Below are 21,674 nucleotides of genomic sequence, written 5' to 3' on the forward strand. Positions count from 1 at the left end.
AGAATAGTCCAACGCTTTTCTCCTAGCTATTCTTGGGTGTTTTTGGCAGTGTGTTTTGGAACGTTGTCCTGTTGGAAGACCTGCGACTGAGACCAAGCTTTCTGACACTAGGCACCACATGTCTATCCAGAATGCCTTGACAATCTTGAGATTTCATTTGACCTTGCACAACCTCAAGACACCCTGTGCCAGATGCAGCAAAGCAGCCCCAAAACAGAATTGAGCCTCCTCCATGTTTCACAGTAGGGACAGTGTTCTTTTCGTTGTATGATTCATTTTTGAGTCTACGAACATAGAGCTGATGTGCCTTATCAAAAAACTCCAGTTTTGTCTCATCTGTCCAAAGGACATTTTCCCAGAAGCTTTGTGGCTTGTCAACATGCATTTTTGCAAATTCCAGTCTCACTTTTTTATGATTTTCTTTCAACATTGGTGTCCTCCTTGGTCGTCTCCCATGAAGTCCACTGGCTTTAACAATGACGAATGGTGCGATCTGACACTGATGTACCTGGTGGTTTTATAGCATTTACCTTTACGATGTTTGTCTATAATTTTGTTTCTAATGTCCTGGGACAATTCTCTCCTTCGCTTTCTGTTGTCCATGTTCATTGTGGTGCACACCTTTTCACCAAACAGCAACGTGACTATTTGACCCCCTTTAAATAGGCAGACTGACTGATTATATGTTTTTTTTTTGTTTTTAACTTGTCCTGTCCAACAGCTAGGCAGGCAGATGAGAGCTGAGGGCCTCTTGTGTTGGACATATTTTACTTTAACAAGAGGGGTTATTAATCTTCAGACAATACCAAAGGTATGACTGAATCAACCCCTTTTGTAATTGAGGCCAAACTTTATTCATTTCAACCATGTTTGAAAATCTTTGGTGTTGGACCGGACGGAAAAGGAAAGAAGGGAAGAAGAGAGAGGTTGTTAGAGAGGGGGGGGGTGATAGTGAGAGGGGGGGGTAAGACCATGAAGCAGCATAGAGCAGACAGGTTTATTGGTTGTTTATCATTACGGTACGGTTCAAATGTAGTACAAAAAGGGCGGGGCCTGTTCGCACACACTCAAATGTTATCAACACACCTGCTAGCTGCAAAAAATGTTCACATATCAACATGTACACAAAACAGATAGTGTTCACGAACGCATACCTATGCCTTTAAACCAACTAGTGTGAAATCTTTCATTCATTCAATCATGCAAACTATAAGTGCAAAGGTGAGCTAACACCTGTGCTCAGGTGAGTGTTTATGTTCTTCTAAAATGGATGGTGGAATGTGAAAAGAAGGAGGAGGAGCGCCCAGCCACCCCCACACCCAGACCCCCGCCGCAGCAGCAGCGGCAGCCGGAATTCCCCCAACGCCACACGGGAACAGGCAGGGAACAACCGCCCGCCGGGCGACCAAGACCGCCACCCAGGCCAGGGCCAGCAGGACCGCCGCGAGGCCCACAGAGCCAGAGAGCAGGGAGGCGCGGAGGGAAAGAGAGCGCCGCCCCAGCCCAGCCAGGAAAGCTGCCCCCCCGCCGCGCCGGAAGAGCCCAACGCAGGGCCCCACCGGAGAAGGACGCCCACAGCCCCAGACTGACTGATTATATGTTTGAAAACAGCTGTGATGTCAATTAAAGGACATACCTGAATTCATCATGACCCCCTGGGCAATTAGTTCTCAGTCTTTTATGGAGGTACCATCATTTTTGTCCAGCCCTATTTCATTAGTTTTATTTTATTTTAATAATTCTGTTAATCAATAACTCAAAAGTAATGGGTGATTTTGATTATTTAATTTCAACACATTTCAATTTATTGTTACTTTTGAACATTTCAATTAATTTCAGTGAGCATTGTGGACTTTCTTTCTTTAACTGAGGGGTACCAACAATTTTGTACACCACTGTATGCTATAACGGTTACATATAGCTGTATTGCAATAGAGATGTTACAAAAAATAATTTGACTCGAACCACAAATAATGAACAGAGGTTTTGGATCTTCTTGTTTGAATGGATGTTAGATTTGAATCAAGCCAGATCTAAACGTCAGCGGCTGTCAGGAGCTGTTCTGGTCGTCTATTTTAAGTACTCTGATGTGTTATATGAGAGGAAGGATTTCACTGGGCATCGTGATATGGTTTTTAAACTGGCTTCAAGCCACATGCTTCACCTGCCCAGTTCCTTCACATATGCTTTGCTCATAACCAGAAAGTTATGTCCTTACAAGCACAGCCTGGCCTCACCATAATAAACAGCCTGTAGCGCCGCAGGGCACTTTCAGCGCCAGCTGAATAAAACAGTCAACAGGCAGGAGCCAAAGGGAATATCGCCCGAAATAGGTCAAACGGATGCTGAGCCTCATAATGAGGTCATAAAAGTTAAGTTTAAAATAGATGTTCCACATCAGAGAAGTCTTGGGCTTCAAAATTATTTGCAATGTTTTACAAAAGTAGTGCACACATAAACTGTTTTTCTTTTAAGCTTTAAAACAATATAAGTATTACCAAATCTTAAAAGATGAATTTAGGTGCCACACTTTTGGCCAATAAAGTTCTTGCACAAGCTGAGAAACAACACTGACCAGCAGAAACTGGTGGTAGTAAAAGTAAGTTTGTTGTGCTGACACATCCAGACCAGTTTGCCAAAAAATGTGAACTCTGCTAAGCAAGAAAGCCAAAACCCACAACAGGCACTTTCAAATTCCTTCTTCATTTACAATTATAACAAGTGTGCAACCATGATCCACCCAGTAGCCTGTAGTGAAGACACAGATTTAGTTTTGTGTGAGAGGCACACTAAAGTCAGAGCTGACAGCTTTGACTGCCCATCACAGCTGACCTGATCTGCATGAGTTTTCTCTTTCTTTCAGAACATTGGCGCTCATCACTCAGGTGCCAGCTGATGTGATGTTATCTCCTGTGAACTAGCGGCTGTTCTCACTTTAATTTGTGATGTCCTCAACAAGTTCAAGTTTTTTTTAATGTGAGGGTTCAGTTTGTAATGGATTTTACGAAAGCATTCAACAAATGTGTACATTATTTACTGTACATTGGCATTGAACAGGGCTGACAACTGTGGTCATGTTTGTTCATGGCAAAAGAAAAAGTGTGCAATTGGGGGTGTAACAATTAATCGACTTAATCAATGAATCGATTTGTATTTCTTACTTCTAACTAAATCAGTCTGTCTGAGACAAGTTGTTAATCAAATCAGCTTATACTGTTATAAAATTGTTTCAAAATGAAATTAATCAATTATATCAATCTTGGTAAATACCATTTGGATTGAGACATGGTAGATTTATGTTACCATACCGTAAATTGACCAAGTGCATCACAGCGGACAACATGATCAAACCACCATTTCAGTCCAATGTGTAAACACTTTGAATTTAGCAAAGACATGTGACCACACAGTGTAGTAGAATGGAAAAACAACAGTGGGTTGAACTTTATGAAACTAAAATGTGAATGGATTTGCCATTAATTCTTGTTTACTTGTTTGTTTGTAAACGTATTTAATTTACACCTAATTATTCTTTAAGTAAAAACAGTTTAAACATTTTCACTCAACTAAATTATTATCATAAATGATAACTCATATTGGTAGATAGAACAGATAAATTATATTTGAATTATATTTGACTCTAAACAGAACATGACCAAAAATTAGGAAACAAAACTGACAAAAACAAGTCCTCACACATATGCAAATAAGTAAGCAATCAGCATTGAAGAGCCTGAACTGCTTCTCAAATGGCAATCTCAATTTGTTGCTGAGCCGCTCTGAAGTTAGAATAGAATGTTCATTTCTCACAAAAACAACCCCAAAGTTGTATTTTAATTTGTTCGTGCATTTCTGAGCCTTCCTCTAAAAACCAGCCCTCTGAGCACCAGTCCCTCCCAACCCACTAAAACAAGCGAGTTCTCACATTATGATGTAGATAAGTGAGGAACAGCCCCTTCAAGGAAGGACCCAACTCCCAATGTTAAAGACCCTAGGATAGCACAAGGGTTACATTAAACGATTCCATATTCTTAGTTTTCCTACTTATTTTCAATGTGGTTTTTGTTTTAGTGTGGTGATTTTTCTAGTGGTATCAGTCTGTTTTTTGCAAGTTGTAAACAAGGTTTGAAGTTACGTATGTAACTATGTGAATATGATAAATAAGGTGTCACAAACAAGTTCCAGAGTCACTGTGAATGCAGTTGATAAAGTCTGACTTTGCTGACTTATTTCCCATCCTATTGTCTCACTTAATTGAGCTTATTGTTCAATGCAGCTTATATATGACATGATTTTGAAAATGCATCATTCATTGACGGTGCACCTTACAATCGGGTGTGCCCTATGCTACAGTACCACAGATGTACACTTAGGGGGAAAAAAAAAGTAAAAAATTTGTGTTCACTCTTAAACTCTCTTTCATGAAAACTTCAGTTAGATTATCTTAAAAAACAAACTTCTATAGGCTCTGCTCTTTTCTGAGTCACAGAGACAGACCTACACTTATTGTCCAAAACAAGCTTCTCCTGCTAAAAGAAATTTTTTTAACAAAAGTTTAAAATCCTTTAATATTTTTTATCATTACAGTTTCTGTCGGACGACATGTTGTCAGTTGCTTGAAACGTGTTTTCTAGGCTCCCAGCTTTTCATGCGTCCTAAAGTATCTTTCCAGGATTGTAACAAATAGCGGTGACGAAAAGTACTCTATGTTCAGACATCAATCATGGAGTTACAGGACACCGTAAGGACCATAGGAACAGCTACCACAGGCATGGTTACAGAGTAAGACAAATGACACTAAATGCTCCAAGTTCAAGGGCAGGCAGCACGCAGAAAGAAAACAAAATGTTGTATGAGTAGTTATGAGAATCCTGTGTGTTTTTTTCAGTCAATACTATGTAAAAAACATAAAAACCAATTTTTGTTGGAAATTATAGAACACAAAATAATAAGTTAAAACAATGAAGTGCACAATTTCACAAACACTTGTCCAGAACAAACCTCATGTTTTCTGGGAAAACAACATATCTTCTGACAGCTTTGGTCTGAGGAGATCAAATGTCAAAAGGTTCTCAAGTGTCCGTTTCAGATTTATGCCTGAGTTCAGCGTTTCTTAGAGATCTGATATTCCAGAAGTTATTTATCACATCTTTCCAAGCCCCCAAAATAAGTTGCACAGTGTCTGGCAAAGGGAGGGGCGAGTCAAGTGCTAGTCTCACTTTTGGTTGTGACAACCTGTCATGTCAACATGCATATGCTTCTCCTGTTGCTGCTGCTCTCTGGGGCGTGCTGTGATCTCACTTTCTTCCCCCCTCCAGCTCCGTGAACAACTCTCCCTTAATGGATCTGACAGTTACCTGCCGTTTGGACTCAGGCATACCAATGCATGGAGTAAAGACGAGTTAACAGTTTTGTCCTGACTGAACATCAGCTTCGGAAATGTATCTGGAAAGTTCTGAGCAAGGTAAAGTCTCTGGAGAAGGAGAGCTGTCTGCTGAAGCCATCCTTGCTGAACAATGTGTGATTCCCAAACCAACAGAGGCTACTGTTTTCAGTGGTCCTTCAAAGGACCGCACTGACTTGGGCATTAAGGTCCTAATGGCATACACCGACCAGATTTTCAACGGAGAAATGGACCGTCCTCTCATTTGTGAGAAAAATGGCAATTTAATCACAGCAGAAGTTGACTCTGGCATGTACTGTAACAGACAATCTGAGAACTTCATACAGCATCCAGCAAGCAATGGGTGTTTTGAATCTGGACAGACTCTCAATGAGAGGCCTGTGGAGCTATGCCAGCCATTTCACAAACGTGCTCAACACTGTGAGTCCTCTGATAACTGTGCTAATCATAGTTTAGCCTCTGAATGCAGCCTTTGCTGTCCAGATCACCTCCAGTTATTCCAGCAATGTGACCCTGATAATCAACAGACTTCTGTTGGTGAGTCGGATGAACTGGAAGAGAGTTGTGAAAACTTTAATTTCGGAAAGTCCAGTGTAACTCCTGAATGCACAGATGACTTGGAGTTGCTACAATACGAGCCCTTAGATCAGCAGGGTGACTCCTATGAGCAAGACACATCAACAGAGGATTTAGAAGAGGGCTATGGACTGAGCTCTGACTCACTGGAGTCATTGGACATGGGCAATGTGTTGTGGGATTGTGAAAAATCTCAGGCTGAAGTTGAATATAAAAATAACGATGGGGACGAAGATAACGAGAGCTGTGAATCAGAACAAAATGAAGAGAAAAACAGCAATGAAGACTTTTACAAACTACCTGAGGACACCTCCATCCAGGATTTTGATGATTTTGCCACCTTTGTGAGAGACTTTTCTGAGACATGCATGTACTCAGAAGAAAGCTACCAACCAGGTTCCACAACAGAAATGCTGAGCAAGAGTGGAGATGATCTAAACCCAATTGATCAGAGTGACTGTGAGAGCAACAGTGAAATCTGCGCCGATGAAGAGGATTGCTTCCAGGACAGTGCTCTTTCATCTGACTCTATCTGGGATTCATCTGAGGCATCTGGTAAAGGAGCTAAGGAAGTTTCTAGCAAGGAGCAGGATGAAGAAAACCTGCAAATCAACACCAAAGAAACCAACGGGGAAAAAAATAACCCAACCTGTGCCAATGTCATCACTGAATTCTTTTTTGACTTGTTCGACAGAGCAGACTCTTACGGACACATGTTCGCGCAAAAGCATCACTACATCTCGTGCTTCGAAGGGGGGGACATTCACCACCGTTTGCATCTTGAAGAAGACTCTCAAAGATGTGAAGTCAAAGCTGCATGTGTCGATGATCCAGACAATGAAAGTAAAACTGAATTAGATGATGGAGTTGATGAAGTTAATCCTAGAGGTCAAGAAAAATTGGAATTAAGTGATTCGGAGAATCAGTTTGATGACTGGAATGAAAAAACAGATTTAGCAGAAGAAGTTGAGGAAAATGAAGATGAAACCTTCGCAACTAACTCAGAGAACACTGAGGATGAAGAGGAGAATGACATCTTGGATAAAGATGAAGCTAGCAAGTTTGATGAATGTGCGTCAGACCTATATGATGATGAACCTGAGGTCTGTCTGGACCACGAAGAGAAAATGTTTGCACCATGTGCCAAAGAAATCTCCATAGAAGGAGAAGTTTACAAGGTCTCAGAGAGTCTAAATCACAAGTCCTACGTTGAGGCTTCCTTCATCACAGATAAAACGGAGACAAGTCCTGATCAGAAGGATAGCGATAAACCAGAGCTTGACGATAGTTTTTATCCAACATGTTCAGAAATGGAGCCATACTGGGCGTTACTGGATGATGAGGAAATTTGCGAGCCAGACGTGGAGGAATACTTTGCATATCAGATCAAAAGTTTGCAGACATCTGGGAAACAAACTCTCTATGGATTTATTTTAGAGACCAAGGGTGAAAAAAATAGCACTTCTTATGATAAGACTGATGAGGTATTTTTATCTTTAAGAAAAACGGAATCTCGTGATTCATTGATCTCAGATGAGCACGGATCAGACCGATTTGAAATTAGTGATGTACTGGAGTGGAGCTCCTGCCTTGAAGAAGAATCCCCTCAAGAATCAGATGATGAGTGTGAGCTGAGTGACATTTCTGGGGAAATAAACCCCCCGCTCGATATTATTCACAGCGTTGTCCTAAAGCATGCTTATGAGTCCACACAAAGCATGGATACAGAAGAGGAGCAGAGTGATGATGACTCCTATGACAACTGTGAATGCGAACACTGCATTCCCTCAACACAACAGGTATAATCCACCTCTAAACATCAAGCCATTCTTCATCAAACCCGCATCTGTTTGCTACACCATGACCATGGCTGTAAATGATAGCCACGTTCCCGTCAAATGATGTTGACTCCACAACGACAAACATATACCGGTACATCCTCATCAAGCAGCCTGTTTGGTAATGCCAGCTTGCTTTTAGAAGCAGAATTGCATTCATTAGCCATGCTCACACACCACTTGTTGAAGGATAACACTCGATGGGGTGATACTTACATAGTCCATCAACATGGCAGCAGCTGTAGCATCCAGGGTTTCTTGTAAGCATTCACCCAAACAACACAACACAATTCAGAGACTCAAAGTGGCCGTTAACACACACTCACAAGCATGCATACATGAGCTGCACATTTCTGAACACATATTGAAAGTTACATTTACCCCTGATCATGCTACAAGTTTCCAATCTTCTAAACAGGCAAAATTGGTTTAGTTAAGACAAACAATTTCCACAGCAGATCCTTACTGTGTTTGTCTTTAGGTTGAAGCCAAACCGCTCCTTCCGCAAATGGAATCAAGTGATGCAGGGAAGATCTGTGTGGTCATTGATCTCGATGAAACTCTGGTACACAGCTCATTCAAGGTAAGTTGTATCCTTTTTATTTCCTGAAGACACAAAAGTTTTTTAGGTAAAACCAAATAAGTTGTTATGAGTAGTTTTTATTGTTGATTAAGGATATCATTAAATCCAGAGAGAAGTTGTCAAAATCTGGGTGCAAAGAAGAGAGGTATTGCTCAAAAATATTTTAATTGTAGTAACCTTTGACCCAGTGAAATTTTGTCACTCATTTTGGGAAGGATTGTCAGTAAATATATTTATTTATTTAACTATTTATTTAACTATTTATTTATTTATTTGTTTGTTTGTCTGTTTTTCTGTTTGTAGATTATGTATGAATTGCATTCTGTTAGGTAACTTGTGAAATATTGCTCGTTGTTGGCTAAAAGGTTTGCTCAACATGACTTTTGTGTACCTAAGCACACTTAATGATGATAAAGTGACCTTCCTTGACCTTTGCTCAAAGGCCATCTCAAAGCTACATGGAGTAGACGTTCATGGTGTACCAAGTCTACAAAGATTAACTTCATTTAGACAAGAAAATGACTTTTTTTTTGTTTTTAAACTGCATGAAAAATATTTTGACTTCCCTAACTTCAATTGATTTTTTAAAATTCTTTTTAAAACGTTTGAACTCGCTAGAAAGGGAAAAATATGCACACGGCTATTTATAAATTTTTAATTTATGTGTTGAAAGCCTGAAAAACCTGGTACACATCTGATGCACAGATTAGTTTTAAGACCAAAAAGGATGTAGTTCATTTGCACAAAAATGTACACAAGTTCAAATGTTTCTTCATTAGACAAAATGTTAATAATTAATCCATCTAAAAATACTGCAATAAGAATGTGGATTAGCCCACACTATGATACTACCACCCATTTGAACATAGTGTAGCTTTTTTCTAGAATATGGATGGCCCTCTTTTCAAAAAATTTACCACTTCAAATTCAAACTGTAATGCTCTTTTGTTATATATCAATGAAATATGTTTAGGCAAGGGAGACTGTAAGGGTTCTGTGGTTTTGTTTGGTTTTTGGTCATGTTCTAAGTTGCCCTCAGTCAGACTGTTTCCCAGTTCATCATGATCCACAGTCATTTTAGTTATTTGACCTCAGTCTATTGAAGTGTCTGGTTTTCAGTTATTCCGTATCAGGTCATCTGCTTTTTTCTACTTTGCCACCTTTTTGTTGCTCCTTTTTGTCATGTTTCAGTTTGTTTAATGTTTTATTTTCTGTCACCAAGCCTGGTCTCCTGCATTTTGGGTGGTCCACCACCAGTTCTTGACACAGACGCGTGATAGTAGCACGATGCTGACTAGTTTGCTAGCCCTGTCATGCATCAGATTATTGTTTGAAATTTAGGATTACCAGTTCTAATTGATTGCAGTTTAGTTTTTAATTGATGAAAAATGTTCACTCAAATTTGCTCTAACAAAAAAAAAAAAATCATATAATTGTGGTTGAAAACAGTAAATTGGGTTTGATTTCATATTAAAATTAGATTTTGTTGATTACTTTTTGCAGAAATGTGCAGAATTTCCCAGGTTTAATATTCTAATTAACACAGTTCTGGTATTTGTTTGGAAAAAAGCAATAGAGTTATCTTTTATGCTAACCAAGATAGATCCATAAAATATGAAATTGTTTATTTTAAGAACAGAAAATCCTACACTTGTAATAACCCTTTGTATTTATAAAGCCATGACTGTGCATATTTTGCAAATGAAAAATATTTTAAAAAAAACTTTATTTTTTTATTTTTTTGATTTCTTTGGATCAGTTTGGTTCTCCTTAAGTATCCTCCAGCAAGTGAAGTAATTGATGCAAAAGGCAAAAATCCTGTCTCATAGCGAATAGTGAGCAACGTGGATCAGATGAAAAATATTATTTAACCCTGGTGCTATGTTAGATGACCCCACCCTTGCATTGACGTGTTCTCCCTACCATGACAAAGGTGGATAAAGGTGGAAAGATTTCATGTAATCCATGGACACCAGTGAAGTTCACAAATCATTGAAGAAAAAAGGTTCAGCTCACTGTCTAGTGGGTCTAGATGACCCAACTCCCAATGTTAAAGTGCCTAGGATAGCACAAGGGTTAATATTGCACAGGTTCCTAACTTCATGATTATTTAAATTTGTTTTTTTTGAGCGGGTCTCCCTTGGGGGGTCCTGGCTCGTACCTGGGGTTGGGAAAGGGGGATGCCCAGAACTCCTGGGCGGTGATGAGGTGCTTGTCTCGGGCTGTGGACACCCTTCCCGGGTGGAGCCCACCGTTGGGCCCTCCTGGCGCGGCTCTCCTGGTTGGGCTGGGGCAGCACTCTCTTTTCATCCATGCCTCCCTGCTCTCTGGCTCTGGGGGCCTCGCGGCAGTCCTGCTGGTCCTGGCCTGGGTGGTGGATGTGATCGCCCGGGTGGCGGTTGTTCTCTGCCTGCTGCCGTGTGGCTTTGGGGGTTCTGGCTGCCGCGGCTGCCGTGGCTGCTGCGGCGGGGGGTCTTGGTGTGGGGGTGGCTGGGCACTCTCCCTCCTTCTTTTCACATGCCACCATCCATTTTAGAAGAACATAAACACTCACTTGAGCACAGGTGTTAGCTCACCTTTGCACTTATAGTTTGGGTGATTGATTGACTGAAATATTTCACACTAGTTGGTTTGAAAGCATAAGTATCCATGTGTGAACACTATCTGTATTGTGTACATGTTGACATTTTTGCAGCTAGCAGGTGTGTTTATAACATTTGAGTGTGTGTGGACAGGCCCCGCCCTTTGAGATTGGTATTACATCTGAACCTTACCGTAATGATAAAGATCCAGTAGCTTGTTGCTTTGTGCTGCTTCATGGTTTTATCCCCCCCCCCCCCCCCCCTCCTATGATCACCCTCCCCCCCCCCTAACATCCCACTCTCTTCTTCCTTTCTTTCCTTTTCCGTCCGGTCCAACACAAAAGATTTTCAAATATGATTAAAATGAATAAAGTTTGGCCTTGATTACAAAAGGGGTTTATTCAGACATACCTCTGGTTTGTCTGAAGATTAATAACCCCTGTTGTTAAAGTAAAATGTGTCCAACACAAGAGGCCTTCAGCTCTCATCTCTCTGCCCAGCTGTTGAACAGGACAAGTTTTTTAAAAAAAGTGTTTTTTTTGTTTAATAAAAATATTTAGGTAACGTCAACACTTTTTTTTTCTGTTTTGTTTTTTAAATTACATGAAAGGAGGTACCAGCCAGAATTGTATTTACTTTAACAGAGATTTGACATTTTATTGAATTTATTGAAGTTCAGACATTTGAAGTAATTTCAGATTGCCAATGAAAATAAAAGTAGACGTTTAAGGTCCTCTATGTTTTTGTTAATGCTAAATCTGCCCACTTAGGAGAGTTCAATACATAGAGTTCTGTTATATGATGTTGTAATGTATTCATACATTGAAAAAAGAAAAAGATTATGTGTTCATTTTAAAAAAGTAAAATAAAACAGTTTTACATTGATAATGAGGCTTCACAACAGTCAAGCTTTAAATGCCTGTTGTTTACTTTAACACTACTATTCATTTAAAGACACCCCCAAAACGCCAAAAAGGTTAAATGATTTTAACCTTACTTTCAAAAGGCAATGAAACACAGTGAGGAAGCAACTGACTCAGGTGGTAAAGTAGTTCGTCAAGTAACCGAAGAGTTGGCGGCTCGATCCCCGCTCTCCCCAGCCAGCTGTCATCTCCTGAGCGTGGCTCGTCTGCAGCTCACTGCTCCCTCAGGAGATGGGTCAAATGGGGAGAGCAAATTTCCCCATTGTGGGACAAACGAAAGTAAACTTTTTTTTTTAGTGGATATTTTTTTTGATGAGGAGAGAAAAATGCTAAATAAGGAGACCACATTGAAACCATGGTGCTTGCAGAATGTTGTTCTCTTTGGCTTGCTGTGTATATGGGGCCTGCTGTATGTATATGTGCCAGTTTGCCACATGTTTGTTCTGTTTCTACTTGTATTCAAATTAGACACAGGGGGGTTTATAAATCTATTTTATAGATTAAATAGTGAAATAAAAGGATTTAAAAGATAGTTCAGGTATTTAGACATAACACTTCTACTTTAAGCCAAACCTAAAACTAACAGAGGAGAGTCTTCTGGGCAGCGACCTCACTGGGCAGCGACCTCACTGGCTGAGGGCTGGGGCTGAGCCTGTCTGGAAGATGGTATTTTGAGGACAAGCCAGAGACTCAGAGGAAGTGACACCTTATTCACTGGACCTGACCAGTGAAAGACGAGACTGAACCCTTCCTTTTACAAAGCTATATTTTCTAGTTTTCAGGACACAGGTCAGCCACAATAGACTTTCCATAAGCCCTGGTAGATCCACAATATGAAGCATGAGCTTCCTAAAATCAACCCTTGAGGGGTCAGAAACACAGAACACAGTGTTCTCAAAAGTTAGACCTAATAGTTCACCTTTTTTTTTGGTTTAACATGAACCAGACCCCCTTGTATTTGATGTAGGGGGTTAAGGGGGGGGGGCAAACACCCTGGCTGCATGCTAATATAAAGTTGCTGAGTTGTTGGGACAGAAAGATACCTCCCATAGTAGATTATGAGAATAGAAAGAGTGGAAGTGTCCCGCAGGGTCAAATAACTGATGTGAGAATCTAACATCTATTTACTTGTAACACACTCTAGATGTTTTTATCATTTGAGAAGCATATTTCAAATGTTGAGAAACCCTTCGAATATATCTGATATTTTAGCCTTGTAATTTTCTGTAATGCTCGGGTTTCATTTACACCATGTGGAATCTTTTCATCTTTTAAATCTTCTTTTTGATACATGCATTTGGGTACCAAATGAACAACTGTTGTTAATGAAGATGCTAATCCATCTCATCTGATAAAACTATAAAGATTTCAGGCCTGGTTGGGTTTATAATTATTTGGAAAATTATCACTGATTTTATTTTGATAAATGTGTACAGGCTTGCATAATGTAAGGCACACTGCTGTAAATTTTAAGATGTTTATGCAAAATGGTAACGTGAATTTTCTGTCTCCGCTTTTTTCTCCCACAGCCGATGAATAATCCAGATTTTATCATTCCAGTGGAAATAGAAGGAAAACTACATCAGGTAGGCTGTTGATGTTTTTTTTTTGTGCTGACTCTCTACACCTTACAGAAAGTGTGGGGTTTCTCTTTCTCGAAAAACGCTTAGTCACTCATTTGAACTAGATGAACCCCTAAAACATAAAAGGTACATCAGTGAGATTCTTGGTCTAGCGGCCTGACAGAACCGCAGTCATCTCTGTTGATGGTTCCTAGCAGCAGGTGCCTATTTCAGTGGCCCGGTGGTATAAGGAGACCCTGGCAGTCTTCTCATGAACTATCAATCTCAGCCTGCAATGTATATCATGCCATCACAATATCACTCATTGACCATGGAACCAACTTAGCCTCAGAACGTTTTCAAAGATCCACTTCAATTAAATTCAGATTTGTAACATGTTCTTGTGGGATTTTTCATGAAGATGGAGGACTACATTTCTAAATATTTCTTTATTCAGATTATTGTGAAGCAGTAGCAGATGAAAAACGCTGTAAAAAAAAGCTTGTAACTGGAATGGAGAAGCTACAATGAGCGGCCACAAGCTCCCTGCTCCGCGCCATTCCAATGCATCCACATGTAGACGCATTGACTGCAAAAACAATGGACGAATCAAGGTGTGACATCACCCATGGAAAACCCCTTTCCTGCAGCTCTTGCGATATGAGGCAAAATCCCTCACCATTGCTTCCTGATACGGGCGCCGCCATGTTGAAACCAGTCGACAGTGATTGTCCCAGTCACTCTGAGTCATCGTATCTATAACAATAGTCGAAGTTGTTTGCTATAGATACAATGACTCAGAGCGACTCGGACAATCACTGTCAACTGGTTTTAACATGGCAGCATGTTAAAACCAGGAAGCAATGGTACTTCTTATTTGGGCACACGAGAAGGGAGTGGTTGAGCTGTCAATTGTTTTCACAATCAATGTGTAGACAACTAGATCCATTAAGGTCTTTCTTTTTCTTGTTGGAGCTGGATAGCTCCAATATCGCCATTTTTTGTTGCACTGGTAATGTTAGGTTGGGAGTTTGGGGGGCTGTAAACTAGAGGGAGAGCATCTAAACAGATGGATGACGGGAAGTGGGGGTTTGACTTCCCTAACTCCAATTGAGTTAGGGAACATTCCCACCCTCAACTCAGATGCAAATTTTTAATAAACTCCTGCTGCATGGCAGATACTATGTCCTAGAAAATGACACAGGTTTTTTGATTTTGGCAAAAAATGTCATAATCATAATTAAACGACCACTGGGAACACTTTGAAAATAGATTGCACTTAAATTACAGAACTGGACTGTTCAGTAGAGACTTTTTGTTGGAACGTCTGGAGGAGGTGTTTTGATCCAAAGACCCGGTGTCCATTTCTTTGTAATTTTGTTTGTGTTTGTGCAACAGCTGAGAAAACAGATAGAAGCTGAGAGCATCTTGTGTTGGACAGTTTTTAGAGCGACAACAGTGATGACCAACTCCTTGAGGTAACAAGGCTTATACCTTGGTAATCCCTTCTGTGTTTAAGTATCAAACTGATGAAATATATATAGTCTAATGCTTTTAAGCTCTGGAGCGTAAAGAAGAGACAGAAGATGATTTGAGTGGAGGGTGTACCCTGTTGAGTGGAATGGGGCAATTATATATAAAGGGGCTGGGGTAAAAAACAGAGCAGAAAAAGAGAACTAAAGAACAATTTAGACAACAAAAGTTGCTTGAGGCTTGGGTCTGTTTCAAGTACTCCAGGATAGGCTTGTGAAAGTGGAGGGGCCTATTCAGGATGACTTGGTTCAGAAACAAGGCTGCCAGCCTCTTCATAGAAATAACAGTAGTCAGGAACCGAACAGGAATGCATGGGGTGCAGTGGTTAGCCCTCTTGCCTCACTGCTAGATGACTTCAAATCCTGGCTGTGACCTTTCTGTGTGGCGTTTGCATGTTTTCCCCAGGTTTCATCTGGGCAATGCTGCCATCCTCCCCCAGTCCCAAAAAATGCTTCAAAGGTTGATTGGTGACTCTAAGTTGCTTCTAGATGTGTGTGGTTTTGTGACCTTGTTACAGACTGGCAACTGGGGTACGCCCTGTCCACACGCTCCAGCAGCCCCGTGACCCCAAAAGGGATAAGAAAGGTTAAGAATGTTAAGGTTTAGAAAATAAATGGATGGAACAGAATTGTATCAAATGGCATCAGTTTCCCGAAGTGAAGTCTTTTCACACTGCCCCTCCGGATCACTTCAGTACCCTTTTTCCTTGCTGTTCTCAGTGAAAGAAGTCCTACAGCTGCAAATGCTATCATTTCTTTATACCATTGAGTTGTAGTCACAGAGCCTAGACAGGATCTGTGTGATTTGGGTATCAGTATCATACACTACCACATCAACGTATGATTAAATATACATTAAGAACTCGTCTTACCTCTTGATACTGGGAAAAACTGGTCTGAGTGGCCATGTAGACAAAATAAATTATTCCGTCTCCATCTGTTAGTCTTTCCGTATTTCTTCTTTTCTCATTTAACCCTTGTGCTATCCTAGGCACAAGTCATCTAGACCCACTAAACAGTGCGCTGAACCTTTTTTCTTCAATGTGAACCAGTGTGAACCTCACTGGTGTCCGTGGATTATATGAAATCTTTCCTCCTTTATCCACCTTTGTCATGGTAGATAACACGTCAATGCAAGGGTGGGGTCATCTAAGATAGCACAAGGTTACTCAGTATTCTTCCATCACCAAATTAGTATTTTGCACTTATGTACAAACCTGTATTTTATCTGGGCTGGGGACTGGGACAGGCAGACCCTGCCTTAGGGTCCTCTTGTGACTACATTGTTAGGCAGTGGCGTGAAGGACCCACACTATATCAAAGACCTCCTGGAAATTGAGCCCTGGTTTCCTATGTGCCAGTCATACGTGCAACTGAGCTATCCAGCTGTTAACTGATGTCCCTTTTGCTGCCTTTTTTTGGGAAACATAAAAATCAATTCTCTCCAATCTGATCAAGTTGATTTCTAGCAGGAAGTGGGGAGTGCGTACAAAGGATGCAGATTCTCTTCATCTCTGCTTGTATCCGTAGAATTTAGTTTGTGACTCACAAAAACTCTCCAGTGGTCACATGTTTTGGACATTTATCAACACACAAAATGGTGAAATGGAGACTTTTGGGTAAATGGGCAAGGAGGGTGGATTTTTTTCCTATTTAATTTCGGTATAAATAATTGGAAAATATTTAACCTGTTAATGTTGTTTCCTGTCTGTTGTGCAGGTGTATGTCCTTAAGAGGCCACATGTCGATGAGTTCCTCAAGAGGATGGGAGAACTGTTTGAGTGCATTCTGTTCACTGCAAGCTTATCTAAGGTCTGTCCTCTATCGCTTGTGACGGTATATTTTGTGGAGGTTACAGGCTATGCATATGGTTGCTTCTACCTAATATCAATTGCAGTCTTAAAGCGCAAAGGCACTTGCTATCCCGTGTATTGAGTTTAGAGGGGGCTGACACACTAATAGTGTGACAGCAGCCACACTATTAGTTGATTGGCCTTGGGATTTGAACCCTAGATAAACACATATGTCCTTGGGTAAGACATTAAACCCCACATTAAGTCCCTTTAGATATTATATGTGAAAATACTGTTATAATCTCACATCTCAACTAACCTAAAGGTTTTCTCATTCCTACATGTCTTGTCTCTGAACTTTCACCTAAAAGTGTGCTTGACTCAAAGAGTCAAGACAGCTTTGCAGACATTTAGATCTGTTTATCCTCCACAAGTTGGCTTGTTTTTCAACAGCACCCCTTTCACTGGGGACAATTTAGTCAAAAATGTAACATGCTAACCTTTTGCTTCACCGTTCCTTGTAGTATGCAGACCCTGTGTCAGACATGCTGGATAAATGTGGAACCTTCAAGAATCGTCTCTTCCGAGAAGCATGCGTCTTTCATAAAGGGAACTATGTGAAAGACCTGAGCCGTTTGGGACGGGACCTAAACAGGGTTATCATCATAGACAACTCCCCAGCTTCCTACATATTCCACCCTGAAAACGCGGTATGCAAATTACATACGGTTTTCATTACAACACTGCGTGTATACACTTATTGGGTGTACGGTTATGACCTTAAGCTACGTTCACACCGCCATCAGCAGCGCACTACCACTTATCACTACGCAATTGTTTTTGGGCCCTACGTACAAAACTCGCATCCATTGAACACAAGTTGAAAGTTAAAAATTTGAAATTTGACCAGTCAGGGAATTGGAGTTGGTGATCATGTATGGATATTGTCCCTTTGGCAATCGTATGAACCATGTGAAATTGATCATGAAGGAGAAAGTAATAATTGCTGTATGACACAAACTTTTTAATATATCAGAATAGAGCTGTGAAAGAAAAAACCTGGAGCAAGTTTCATGAGATTTGCACTGCTTAGACATTTCACACCAAGCCTCTTCCAACTTTAGGTGGAGGACGTGCACTAAAAAAACAGTAGCAAAATAATAAGAAGCCCTCCCTGCTCATCCAGTGTGAACTTTTGTGAACACGTGTCACGCGCCAGGTGTGAACATAGCTTAAGTGTAACCACCACTCATTAATTCCTCAACGTGACACCTGTTAGTGAATGGGGATTTGCCAACAGCAACAAATACAATTAAAAAAAAACAAAATACGGGGAAAATATTGATAATGATGTTGGTTCCTAAAGAAGTGTCAGATCTTCTCAGTGCATTGCAAGTTTGTGTAAAAACCCGGATCGGTCAGGGTATCTATACTATCTCAGCAGTGGCCACATATGTCACTGACCTTAGTCACATGTGGCACCAGGTTTAACTATAAAGGGGAGGGAGGCAAGCTGACTGATGCAGTGCAGCTCTTTGGGGTGATGTTCTTTTGGAAAAGCGTGGATGCAGCTGCTCATAATTTGTCATAATTTAGCTTCCTCCTGACACTGTTGTGCTGCTTTTAATGGAAATAGAATTTCCTATTGTCTGTTGTATATTTTAGGATAATAAGTTCTTTCAGATATTGGTGGGGGTAACAATAATGAGTTTGAGGTGTTTTTGGTTTGCAGGTTCCTGTCGAGTCCTGGTTTGATGACATGTCAGACACTGAGCTCCTGGATCTCATCCCCTTCTTTGAGAAGCTTAGCAAAGAAGGGGGCATCTATGATATTTTGAGGGAGCAGAGGATTTCCAGTTAACAGACGGAGAACACTTGGAGGAAGAAGATCCCCATTTAAAGACATCACAGGGCCATGGAGGCTGTAGAGCCACAGGCTCCATAGTGCTTCCCATTACAAGGACCACATTAAAAATAACAATAGAAAAGAAATGTGTGAGATCATGTTTTTAGATACATTTTTTAATTGTTTGGAATGCAAGATCTGTACTTTAACATGAAGCTAAAGAGCAAGTGTGGAATTGTTTTGCCGTAATAGCATAGTGATATAGCAAGTATGGTGATGTTGCAGTTGTCGTAACAATGGGAAAAGTCTACTGCAAAGCTAGCTTTGAATAGGATATTTGTATAGCTACACTACTTTAGGTCTTTAAAACCCTTGTGCTATCTTAGAAGACCCCACCCTTATTTTGACATGTTCTCCCTACCATGACAAAGGTGGATAAAAGTGGAAAGATTTCATGTAATCCATGGACACCAGTGAAGATCACAAATCATTGAAGAAAAAAGGTTTAGCGCACTGTCTAGTGGGTCTAGATGACCCAACTCGCAATGTTAAAATGCCTGGGATAGCACAAGGGTTACAAGCAAACAAGCACATGCAAAAACAAAACTGTCACTCTGGAGACCTAATAATCTATCTAAATGTGGAATTTTGCTAAATCTGGCAACATGGTTTTACTACATGTTTTTTAAAAATCAAATCTAGTTTGTAAACCGCATCAAAAAATGTTACAAATTGTTAAACAAATTTTTTTTCCCTGTTAGATCAACAACAAAATGTTAAGCATGGTTGCCTGTGGTTATGTAGCGCTTTCGAAATAAGAGCGACACAAAATGTTTCTGGCGTGACTGGATTTTTCACATGCAAATGTGTCTCTGCGGAAAAGCGGAAGCTTGTATTTCTATGTACATATCCAACTATTTAGTTGTTGTTCTGAATTATTTCTTTTTGTTTTGGACTGTCGGAATCATTTCATGCTTTTACTTGTTGGTTGTATTGCCAACCCAGTATGGAGTAACAATGCTTCCTGAGCTCAGACGGAGGCTGTGAGGTTTCGAGTCTTGACTTAATGTCTTTAGTTTGTAGCCGATATTCTTTAGTTACAGTTTATGGACATATTAAGTGTGAACAAATGACTTGTTAAAAAAATAAATAAAAGAATGTTGCATTTTCTACTGTTATTTTGACTTAAATCAAGGATACTATAGCTGGAATAAGTGAATGCTGTGACTGGGGTAAAAAAAAGGCAACGTGAAACATTTCTTCTGCACAAATAAAGCATGATTTATTACAACCCATTTCATTACAGTATTTATTTTCCCAACCAGGGGGACCTTAAAATGAGACAAAATGAAAAAAAGGAACATTGAACGGATGTCATCTCATCCCAGAAAGACCTGTGTTCACTCAGCAAAGAACAGCCATGCAATATTTCCTGATTTGGAAACACTTAACCCACACTTATTGTCCTTGATAAAGTCTATTTTTGGCCCAATGTACTTGACAAGCATAGCGCAGCAAAAGTCCTCATTCAAACCTCACCAAAAATTAAAAAATACCTCTATACAGTTAGTTAACAGAAAATTGATGAATATCTTCCAGTAAAATATACAAGACTGGGTATTTGGAGGTGAGATTTAAAAATACTTATGTAAAGTACTGGCATTTATTTAGAGTAAATAAAAAGACACAGATGTGCTATTTTTGCTTTGCAATAGGACTTGTACATAAAAATCCAGATCTCTCCTTGTGGGTTGTAATTAAAGTTTAGTAAAGCTCCAAATGTTGTTGTATCCACCCAAACATTATTTTTTTCAGTATCTCTTGCAATTCACATATATTTTAATCGATAAAAGTAAAAAAAAATGTCACTCTGAAAATTGTTACATTTATGATGCAGTTAGTTAGTGAAAAAACTATGTTGAAATACTTAAACATGCTTTGACAAATTTCATCCAAAAACAGAGGAAAAGACGAGACACTTCATCACAACCCTGTTTAATCCAGTTTTAAAAATGGTGGATATGAACAATTACAATGTTAGGAAATCATCAGTACAATCACACATCTGTGCCAAATGGGTGACAGACCTAAAAGGGCTTCTTTCAGGGACCACCTGTAAAATTGGAGGGGAAAAAAGCTTTATTAGAATTACACAACCATGCAAAAGTGTATATTTTATGAAGCACAACTGACGGTAAAAAACTATTTCAACCCAACTTTGATCCAAGACTTACATTTTATCATTCTTGTTAAAGGGTAGTTTTATTTAATTCTGTTTATTTTATTGTAGGAATGTATGTACCATAAAGCATTTGGACCTTTGCAACTGTACTGCTGACAGCGTAAATGGCGTAATCCTCTCTTCTTGGTTTAAGAATCTTCTTCTGGAAAAGTCCAGTTTCCAGTTTTTCAATGTCTCATACTATAATGACACTATGTTGACTCACTAAAAGACTTAGTTTTTCCTTATTTGAGAGACAAATGCTGAAGAATTAACTGCTTACAATGTATGTAACTCACACTGAAATATTATATTGTTTTTTTTGGTGTTGTTTATATTTTTCTTATTAAACACAGTTTTGCCACATAAATGTATGACTTTAACCTCAACTTTAATTCTCAATTTTACTATCTTAAAATATTCACTGTTTTACTCATAATTTGAGTTTATTCTTGTAAAGATTTAGAGGCAGATTTGCGTTGGCTGCCTCTCTTTCGCCCCGCGGCGAATTCTTTGCTTGTTGTCTGTCCAAAAATGGGTTCCTGAGTTTGACGCAGAGGGCGCATGAGGGAGGAGCTTCCAAATTAATGTTTTTAGCCTGATTGCCACATGTAGCGGTGTCTGTGTTTATCTCATTTACAATGCAAGGAAGACACAGATGATGTTGAGAGATCAGGTTTATTTATTATGAAAAGCTCTGCAAAAACATCACTAATCCCGTCTCCATGTCTGGGTTCATCACATCCAGACCTTCGCGGTGTAACCTTCGCTCAAATCACGCCTCAGATCCTGTCTGTAGCATTGACTTAACATC

The 21,674-nt window shown here is 39.8% G+C and overlaps 2 protein-coding genes across 17 annotated transcripts in view; one reads left to right on the top strand and one right to left on the bottom strand.

Moving 5' to 3' along the window:
* The first annotated feature begins 5,242 nt into the window (after positions 1-5,242).
* Positions 5,243-19,809, top strand: LOC101157897. 2 transcript variants are annotated; one of them, XR_002292759.2, is made up of 7 exons: positions 5,243-7,779; positions 8,300-8,401; positions 13,436-13,492; positions 14,867-14,946; positions 16,720-16,812; positions 17,318-17,503; positions 18,526-19,809. XR_002292759.2 is itself a non-coding variant. In XM_004081662.4 (6 exons), exons 1-6 carry the CDS (start codon positions 5,440-5,442, stop codon positions 18,652-18,654), a joined length of 2,907 nt encoding a protein of 968 aa, XP_004081710.2. In that variant the 5' UTR covers positions 5,249-5,439; the 3' UTR covers positions 18,655-19,809. The 2 variants fall into 2 exon arrangements, 1 of the variants encoding a protein (XP_004081710.2); XM_004081662.4 differs by lacking the exon at positions 14,867-14,946 and having other exon boundaries at positions 5,249-7,779.
* An 804-nt stretch (positions 19,810-20,613) lies between these two features.
* Positions 20,614-21,674, bottom strand: part of LOC101173103 (obscurin-like protein 1) — a 61,573-nt gene continuing 60,512 nt past the window's right edge. For all 15 annotated transcript variants that reach the window (XM_020713083.2, XM_020713087.2, XM_020713086.2 and 12 more), the window contains one exon: positions 20,614-20,752. In XM_020713083.2, coding sequence (XP_020568742.1) covers positions 20,742-20,752 — 11 coding nt within the window. In that variant the 3' untranslated portion in view covers positions 20,614-20,741. The remainder of the gene's footprint in view (positions 20,753-21,674) is intronic.

This window comes from Oryzias latipes, chromosome 21 (genome assembly GCF_002234675.1).
Source record: "Oryzias latipes chromosome 21, ASM223467v1".
NCBI classification, from domain to species: domain Eukaryota; kingdom Metazoa; phylum Chordata; class Actinopteri; order Beloniformes; family Adrianichthyidae; genus Oryzias; species Oryzias latipes.

Coding starts and splice junctions, on each gene's coding strand:
- LOC101157897 (XM_004081662.4), top strand. CDS start 5,440: ATGTATCTGGAAAGTTCTGAGCAAGGTAAAGTCTCTGGAGAAGGAGAG. Junction 7,780..8,299: donor GCATTCCCTCAACACAACAG/GTATAATCCACC, acceptor GTTTGTCTTTAG/GTTGAAGCCAAACCGCTCCT. Junction 17,504..18,525: donor TATTCCACCCTGAAAACGCG/GTATGCAAATTA, acceptor TTTGGTTTGCAG/GTTCCTGTCGAGTCCTGGTT.